Source organism: Sander lucioperca, chromosome 12 (genome assembly GCF_008315115.2).
Source record: "Sander lucioperca isolate FBNREF2018 chromosome 12, SLUC_FBN_1.2, whole genome shotgun sequence".
Taxonomy (NCBI): Eukaryota; Metazoa; Chordata; class Actinopteri; order Perciformes; family Percidae; genus Sander; species Sander lucioperca.
In genome coordinates this window covers 5,088,239-5,097,723 of record NC_050184.1, presented here as the reverse complement: position 1 = coordinate 5,097,723, position 9,485 = coordinate 5,088,239, and the positions used below count along the sequence as shown (strand labels likewise).

At 42.7% G+C, this 9,485-nt stretch overlaps 1 protein-coding gene across 1 annotated transcript; it reads right to left on the bottom strand.

Annotated features, from left to right (window-relative positions):
* Nucleotides 1-15: 15 nt before the first annotated feature.
* ccn5 (cellular communication network factor 5) lies at nt 16-6,106 on the bottom strand. Its single transcript, XM_031313040.2, has 5 exons — nt 5,827-6,106; nt 4,451-4,667; nt 3,610-3,858; nt 1,435-1,676; nt 16-484 (listed from the first exon to the last, which is right to left on the bottom strand). The coding sequence occupies exons 1-5, from the start codon at nt 5,887-5,889 to the stop codon at nt 197-199; spliced, it is 1,059 nt and encodes a 352-aa protein (XP_031168900.1). The 5' UTR covers nt 5,890-6,106; the 3' UTR covers nt 16-196.
* Between the last annotated feature and the right edge of the window lie 3,379 nt (nt 6,107-9,485).

The following is a 9,485-nucleotide window of genomic DNA, read 5'->3' as shown; positions in this document are numbered from 1 at the left end:
ATAATGGCTTCCCAATGTGTGGGAGTATAAAGGAGTTGTGAAAAAGTGCAGTTTGAGATTGTACATGTGTGAAGATCAACGTTCATTCCAAATCAATCACAGTTTTTATCGACAATTGTCATTTTGTCTTCCAAGGCACATTGATCAGAGGAAGCCTGTGTGATACGAATCAGTGAAGTCTTACTGTTCGGGGTCATCAGGGCCTGTATCCCCACAGAGCAGGGTTACTGTAAGGTGAGTAGGGGCAGTTGTTGTGACAAACACATGAGTGGATCATCATCACAGCTCGCTGCAGCAGTCTGCCTGTGGGGCAGCGGAAGGTCACCTCAGCCGTGGTGCTCTGATAAGGCGTGCAGCAGCGGGAGTCAGTGCACTGTCCGCAGTACCGCAGCTGGTAGGCCCGGGTGCTATAGCAGCCCTGGTGAACCAGCCGAATGGGCCCTGGTGACGTGTAGCTAGCCCTGCACCATCCCTGCTGTCCCCACTAGGAAAACAGCATGCATATACAAAAACTTAACAACAAAACATCACAGGGTACCTTTCAAATGGTACCTTTGTGCACAGTAGCTCTGCATTGGAGAAACATTTGAAGTTCACCCTAATCACAATAAGCATATACTCACACTTACCTTTTGTTGTAATTAGCCATGCAGAAAATTATTCAGATTTTGAGCTATTTGTTTCCCAGAAATTATAGTTCCAGCTTCAATTGTCTCCAAATTCAGCACATAACACCAGAATCATCTTTTTGTGATTTATTTTTTTTTTTTTATCTGGACTGTATTTTCCTATGTTTTTGTGTCTACTATAAGTGACTGATGTGAACAACAATCGGCAGCAGCAATACAAGCTATAATGTAAGTTACTGTATTGGGCAATTGCGCACCTTGAATTTACGTCCACAGAAATGCTTGTTTTATCACTGACATGCTCAGATTGTTGTTCTAAGTGTTTGACAACAATATGAAAGGATCCATACAGAGATAGACCTTTTTGTTAAAGAGTAAGATCCTTTTTGTTTAACATGAAACTGCCCAGAAATCGCTATCACGAATTAATGGAGTCTGGTGGGTTTGGCGATTCTGGTTAAACAAAAAGGATCTTATTCTTAACAAAAAAAGTCTATCTCTGTAGGAATCCTTTCCATAATGTTGTCAGACACTTGTCATTGACAAAAACAGCACTTTTAGTGGATGGACTATATTGACGATGCACATTTGTCCTATAGGATTGCATTGCAGTCTGCTTCGCGGGTGCCGGTTACAGCATTCTCACTCAATGCTGGACCAATTTTAAAGATACTTGTTCTCATTAGTCACTTGGGACACCTCCAGGTTAAAAATAAATACCTGTTAAACCATCAATGGAACCAAATGAGATGTATGAAGAAATAGAGACAGAACATACAGGCAGTAGACATAAACAAAAGCTCACCATTGGTTTCCTTGGGACGGGCGGAACTGTATGGCAAGGCCGCACTTTACAAAGTCTAGTTTCCATTTGCAGCTTGCAGGCTGGGTTCTGGTTAGAAACCCGTGTGGAGACCCCAGCCCCGCAGCTCTGGGAACAGGCGCTCCACTGGGTGCTCTGTGCTATACAGGTGGAGGCAGGTGGGACCAGTTTGTTTAAAGGGTGATCCATCGGGAGAGCTGGCCACAGCCTGCCAGGTCTCATGGCTAAAGAAACCAAATAAAACACAGAGAAGCAAATTCAGATCACATCCACAGTTCAAGTTGCAGCATGTACAATAGCAGGTTTTATGCCTATATTTGTTCATATTTTGACAAATTGGCAGCACTAAAAGTATGCTGAATTCATTATTACCAGTTCGTGTTTGGAATGTGTTCATGGATGTCCAGACTAGAGACGTTCCGATACCGATACTAGTATCGGAGAAGCCTCCGATACTGCCTAAAATGCTGGTACTGGTATCGGAAAGTACTGGAGTTCATGCATCGATCAGATAGCACCTTATTTAGCCCAGAAGAAAATCTACTTTAAAGTAGTTGATTTATGTTCTTTTTCCATTATGACTGAGTGTCAAAGTGGTTAATAAAAGAAAGTTCTGTGGCGTTTTATTGTTTGTGTTTGTTCATGTTTCACAAAAAGTTTAACATGAGCCAGGCCATACAACAATGATAGCAATCATATCACATCAATACAGGGTTAGTAGTACACAGCTGTTGAAACATAATACAATGTATGACACACTGGTCTCGGATCGGTACTCAGTATCGGCCGATACACAAGTTCAGGTATCGGAATCGGTATCGGGAAGCAAAAAAAGGTATAGAACCATCTCTAGTCCAGACACTGGATTACTTTGTAACTGAAGAAAACTTCAGCCTAAAAGTTAGAGAACCTTGGCACTAAACTGAACTAGATGCTGATCGAACTCATTCACCTCAGTGACTCACTTCCAGTAACTTTAATGTCTAATCGGATTGTTTTTTGCTCACAAAAATGTCCAATTCAAAACTAATCCAATGCTTTGGATTTTTGTGAATATAACAAAAATTGTTTTTCCCCCCAAGACTAACATGTAGAAGTCATAATAATCAGCTGATCTTCAGGAATGACATCGCAGGTTTTGTATCCAAGAACAAAATGTTCTATTGCTGCACTCGTAAGGTTGTTTGACTCCGACAATGTTTGGAATTCCAGATGTTTTTAGAGTGGCTTCATTTCCCTAACACTCCCTCTCACGTACACACACACACACACACACACACACACACACACAATTCCCTTTTAATTGAGTAATAGTCTCTTTATGGCTTCATGTTTAATTGTTACACAGCTGCTGTCGTTGTTATGAAACTAGGAAACGGAGAAAAAAATGTTTTGACTTTTCCAAAGTGAGTTATATTTGGACTTTGGGAGTTTTCCTCTGGCCGGACACTCCCCAGTTTAATGCAAAAATGCGCCAGTAAAAACTTCCAGACATGACCACCAGTGACAGACCTCATTAAAATGATGGAATGATAATGTTACCATACGGACTGATCGTCAATGTATCTGTAGCTGAGAAGCCGGTGATACTGTATATGGAAATACATCTGACTCTGGAAAATATCTTGTAAATACCCAGCTCTGATGTCAGGATGAAATGAAAAGGAATAGTCTGACATTTTGGGAAACGCACTTATTTGCTTTCTTGCAGAGCCTTCGGCAAGAAGATCGCTACCACTCTTATGTCGGCTCATTAAATATGAAGCTTACAGCCAGGAGACAGTTAGCTTACCTTAGCTTAGCATAAAGACTGGAAACAGAGGGAAGCAAATTGTTTTGTTGTTCACTTTCGGTTTTGTACGGATTAAACAAACAAGTTAAAAGATGGTAATCAGTGAGCTTTAGAGGAGCTGGTTTTTTTACCTGATGGTCCAGACTAGTTATGCTAAACTAAGCTAATCTGCTGCTGGATATAGCTTCATATTTTTAGAGTTACATCTATCTACTGTGAAGCTTCTACTGTACTCCACTGCTGCTGCTAGTATGAAATCTACTTTATAACATAAATATAGGCCTGCACTGGAGGATGTTTGATGTGTTCCTCCTTTAAGGGTTGATTGAATCCTCATAAGTCCTGCCTCCACTTGTAGAGTTTACCTGTGATGGCGTCCTGAATGACTGTGTTCTCCAGGTTTTCACACACCCATTCCTTGCAGCATTTCCCCGGTAGCCGGATATGTTGTGGGTTGGGACAGTCTGGAGTGGGAAGACGGGCATTTAGAGGACAGGCTGGCACACAGCTCACCCCTCCGCCTCTGCAGTGGCAGTAGGTGTCACAGGAGGGTTGAAAGGACTGGCCCTCACGGTAAGTGATGCCATTGACTTCGCAGTGCAGATCCTCCTGACCTGTAAGGACACACACAGCACAGATGCCGTCTTAACTTTCTCCACCACACCTGTACCTTGGACTGATGCGGGAAACTTAATCAGGAAGTGAAAGGATTGGATTAGGGTGAAGGGAGAGGGGGGAGGTGGATGGACGCAGGGGGACACAGCAGAGGGAAATGAATGAGAGAGAGAGAGAGAGAGAGAGAGAGAGAGAGGGGTGAGGACACAGCAGCTGCTGTCCCTGCCAATGGTTGTGTAGTTTTATGGGAAACCAGGCCTCTCCACTGAGTAACTGCCGAGTCTGTTCTTCAATCCGTAAGTGTTGTCTCTGCAATTTATCATGCTGCTCAAAGCACAATCATTAGAGCATATGTGTCAACAGCAGTCCTGGAAATAGAAGTTGAAAGGTTTTGGAGTTCTGGCAGAGCACCGCCGCCCGGCAAGCCGTCCCTGAGCTCGGCTGAGCACACTCTAAACATGAAGTGTCTGTTTGTCCCGCTCATGCAGACTGACTGAGGCTCTATCCCCTCCTCTCTGTGTATCCGCTTCACTCTGTCCTACCCACCCAAACATGGCCCCGGGTTGTTTGCTTGTTAGAAGAGGCACTCACTGACACACTCCCCGGGGTCTCCGGGGAAACTGGCGCTGTAGTCGCACTGCAGTCCTCTCTGGCTGTCGCAGGGAAACATCTCGGTGCAGGGCTCGGCCCGCTGCCGGGCACACACCTGGCAGCAGCGGCAGCCATCCAGCACCAGCGGGACTCCTGAGGGACACTGGGGCACAGAAGTGGGGCAAAGGCAGGGCCTGTCACACAGCTGGCACAACACCTGCAGGGACAACACACATGGGAACAGAGAACATCATTATCATCATACCAATTCTCATAATCATGAGCTGAATCATTATCCTCATGAGTAAGGAAAATATTATTGGTATTCTTAGAAACTGTCTCCGGTATCCAACACAGTCAGGCAGGCCAAACCACTGTTTCCAATTACATGTCTGGTGGAGCCAAAACACAGGCAAGAGCTGGATGAGCCCAGTTTCACCTAACCAGAGCAGGGTTTTGTTGCTTCATGACACTGTATAGAAATACAGACCGAATTCAGACTCAACAAGATAATGCTGCTGTATTGTAATTTTACAAACACACGCTGCAAGAACATTACACATTATTTCTTTACTGTTAATCAGCTTTAAACCAGAGAGCAGGATGATAATGTGGAAGAGAAAAATAAATATGCAGACAATCTGGTGTTATGGAGTCATGTCGACAAGTTAATTTGCGTATCTTTAGGGCTGAAATAATTAGTCAGTTACAGAAAATGAATCGTCAACAATTTTGATATTTCTCACTCTTTTAATTCAGTTTTCAAGCACAAATGCCAACAATTATCTACTTCCCTTCTCAAATGTGAGGATTTATGTTGTGTGATCATAAACTAGACTATTTTTTTGGTTTTGTGATGGCTAGTCTGACTAAACAAGCAACTTTATGATATCACCTTGGGGTGTAGTAAACTGTGATGGGAATGTTTCACTATTTTCTGACATTTGATAGGCCAAACAACTAATCAAATAATCAGGATAATAATTAACAGGTATTAAAAAGTTACAGTTAACAAGTAAGAATTGTTATGGTCCTACTCCACTACACTGTGACCTTATTTCTGTCCAGGCAGGATAACTATCATCCCTCTTTTCTTCATTTAAAAACACATAAAACAAATAAAATAACTATAATAAATTATGGATAAATGATCACACTAAGACTATGTCTGTGATTTCCTGCACAGAAATGTTCTTTGAAAATATGAATCAATCTTGTAACAATAAAGTGAGCCTAGAAAAATCACACATCTTTCAGACCTATGGTCACACACACACACACACACACACACACACACACACACACACACACACACACACACACACACTAATCTTATTCAGAACCAACTACTGTAAGGAAGCAGGACCAGGCCTCACCTGTGTAGCCACACACAGCAGTCCAGCCAGAGCTATCACACAATCACACAGCAGTCGGTCCATGGGGGCTTGTGTTCGTTGCTGATGGAGCTCCGTCTGTCTCACTAACCTGTGTGATGCTGTTTGCTAACTGCTCATTCTTGCGCCTGCTGACATTTATAAAGTCTGGACTCTGATGTCACAGTCTGACTACCGTGTAAACAGCCGCTGGACCGGCATCAGAAATGTTTCACATTCCTCCTCCCTACTGCCCATTTCCACTTCCAGACAACCACACACACACACACACACACACACACACACACACACACACACACACACGTCCGCTCCCAAGTCTTTCCCCCCGTTTTCCTCTCCTCCCTCTCTTTCCAGTCTTGTGGCGCTCTAAGTTTACACAGCTTCACACGAGCTGAGGGGAGAAAAATACATTAGCCCAGTTGTCTACAAGTCAAACAACCTCCGGGGCTTTTGTGGTGACGATTCCTGATTTAAGTCGACGAGACTGTATGGTGAGTCAGATATAGTAGATTAACTTTTTCAAAGGACAGATATAGAGCAGATATTTCCACTATTTCATTTTCATCCCCAAACCTAAAATACTCCCTAAAGTCCCTAGTGTGTAACTTCAGCCAGACTTCAAAGAGATGAAATCCTTCTCTTACCCTCTGGTTTACATGGTGTAAGGGCAGCATGTCTGAGGTTAGCTTGAACTTGAATTATCGCAATATCTCTTCTATTGTGAGAAAAGCTTTCCTCTGAAGAGAATTTAAACAGGACATATCTTGCTCAACAGTGTGTTTCCGGAAGGAAAAATCACATTAATTTTCTCCATAAGGATTTCAGATGATTATCAGTCAAAATGTCTAAACCCTCCGAGGTAGACTGACCACGAGCTACGAGGTTGTAAACAGAAAGTTTCTGGTCCTTTAGAAGCTAGAAGTCTGTTTTATACACATTTTGTTTCTTTAGAAATACTACACTACCCACAATCCTAAGCATAACAGCGACATTTCTAATTTGTAGAACTCGCTGTTACCATGCAAATGTTTACCGTACCCGCTGACCTGTGAACGGCAGGTTTTCAAAATTATCTTATGCGCCAAAGTTTTATGGTCATGATTAATCTCGTAGCTGGTTGGCTTGGTTCCAGGCTTAAAACTCTTTATATAAGCATTTAATGAAACGTCAATGGAGATATTGAACGGGGGTGACAGTCCCTGTTAACCTCTATTAGACACACAACAGAGCTGAGCTGCTTCATTACGAAACAGTTACTGCAGAGGCAGCAGAGCTAACAACGTGATTGAGTTGTTAGCATGTGTGTTGTGTCTGAGACTGTCCCAGAATAAGACTCTACAGCCATGCTAGCAACTCCGTGAGGCTGTACTAAGGCACAGCCAGGGGTGTTTCTAGGACTCGAGGAGGTTCGGGGCTTAGCCTGGACCCATTTAACTTAACTGAATGCAATGCAAAACGGGGATTGGCTTGCCCAGCTTGTTCATAGCCAGTGCATGTTTATTTTAGCTGCCCAGTAGGCTTTTACAATAATAAAGTCACTATATTTCCGAAAATAATCCACCTGCACCATAGTCTGCAGTGCATTATGTGATTGGTCTGCTGATACGGTAGATCTCAGACCTTCTAACAGACACAGAGACCCGTTTGGGTCTCTGGTCTCTGAATCTCTGAAAAAGCTTAGGGAAGTGGTTGTACGCTGCTTTACATTGGAGGTGGAAAACCGAAACTACGAAATACACGGAGCACAAACGCGACACATTGCCGCAGCATGTCCACATCAGAGCGCGTCAATTACAAACCTGAAGCTGCACAGACCACGGAAGGCGCGCTGCTCGTCTCTATTTTTACAGCGAGAGTGGACACTAAGCGACGCACAGGTCTGCTTCAGAGCTCTGTGTGTTTGAGTCTGAACCATAGACTGGAAACATCACGTCACAGGAACTTCAAACAAAATCATTATTGCACTCTTAAACTTTGTGTCAATGGCATCAATATATTAGACTGATTTGGCTATGATTTCATACGAAAATTACACCTTTCACAGCTTTCCCCGCGTAGAGACGGTTGCTAGCAACAAAAACAACATGTTGTTCAGATCCCACACGTAGCTGCCTCTTCTATTCACCTCGGAAAAATATACTGGACAAAGTTACAGTTCTACCATGAGTTCTACAAAAAAGAAAATGGAAGAACTGTGAGTGCCTTGGAAAATACTTGTTTTCTTTATTTGCATGTGCCATTCTGGAGCTTTTTATACTTATTTTTGTTAAAAAATAAATAAATAAAGAGACAGGGCGAGAGATCCGGGGCTATTCATAAAACATTCAGGGCTGTAGCCGGGGACGCCCAGGCCTAACAACTCCTCTGGGCACAGCAGTGCTTTAACACGTTCACAATGACAATGCTAACAGGCTGATGTTTAGCAGGTGTAATGTTTACCATCTTAGTTTACTGTGATAGCATGCTAACACTTGCTAATTAGCACTAAACACAAAGGACAACTGAGGATAATGGGACTGTCATTTGTTTTGAAGGTATTTTGTTTTTGACCTGATGATGGTGCTAAAAGAAAAGTCAGGGGATCACCAAAGTTATTACAATTCATCCTGAGAGGGGATATGAATGTATGTACCAGATTTCATGGTAATCCATTCTGTGGTTGTGGAGACATTTCACTCAAAACCACAAATATCAACCTCATGGTGGCGCTAGAGGAAAGATCAGAGGATCACCAAAGTCACTGAGATACATCCTCTGGGGACCATGAATTTCTGTACCAACTTTTGCTCTAATCCATCCAAGTAAATGTTGAGATGTTCCACTGGATAAGTGTCATTTCTAAACTGCTGGTGGCACTAGATAAAAAGTTAGAGGATCACCAAAGTCATATGGATTCATCCTCTGGGTACCATGAATGTCTGTACCAAATTTCACGGCAATCCATCCTATAATTGTCACTGTAATATATTTCCGTCTGAACCAAATTGATGGAGCGAAAGACAGACATTGCCATCCCTAGATCAGCTTGTGGTGCTCAAAAACTAAACTAACCAAATAAAATTACATTGGAAAAAAATACAGCACAACTACATACATGTCATACAACATGTTACAAGAATGCCGTCATAGCCACAATATGCCTGAATCTAAACACTATAGCAAAAGGGCCGCAATCACTGAAACAGAAAGTTAGGTATTCATGGTTAAGGGATTCAGTCAAGATTCCTGAATATCAACATCAGCCATTTCTCACAGAGCTGGGTGGGCAGAGAAGACATCCAGCGATGAGTTATAAATAGAAGGAGACAGACAGAAAGATAGAGAAGAGGAAAGTATGTGTGTCCGGGCCCCAGGCAGGTGGGCTCCATGTGGCCATCCAGTGTAGATGTACTGCAAGGCCTCAGCTTTCTCTGAAAACTAGAATGTTCTGGCCAACGCTCCATGTGTTTTCCATGCTCTCCAAGAATGACAGAGGCTGGAAGGATTGCAATGTAATGGCTACACTAAAACATAGCACTAGGAAGAAGATCTCAAGCTATTGTATATAACAAATACAGCTCACTTAGACTATTGTTTTGTATGAAAAAGCCTCTCTCCGTGCTTAACATTCTAAATGCAAGCTTGAATGATCCTAAGTATAC

Excerpts from the sequence above, each read along its gene's own strand:
- ccn5 (XM_031313040.2), bottom strand. The coding sequence starts at position 5,889 with ATGGACCGACTGCTGTGTGATTGTGTGATAGCTCTGGCTGGACTGCTG. Across the intron at positions 4,668-5,826 it reads TGCTGTGTGTGGCTACACAG|GTGTTGTGCCAGCTGTGTGA; the intron begins GTGAGGCCTGGT and ends TTGTCCCTGCAG. Across the intron at positions 3,859-4,450 it reads AGACCCCGGGGAGTGTGTCA|GTCAGGAGGATCTGCACTGC; the intron begins GTGAGTGCCTCT and ends GTGTCCTTACAG.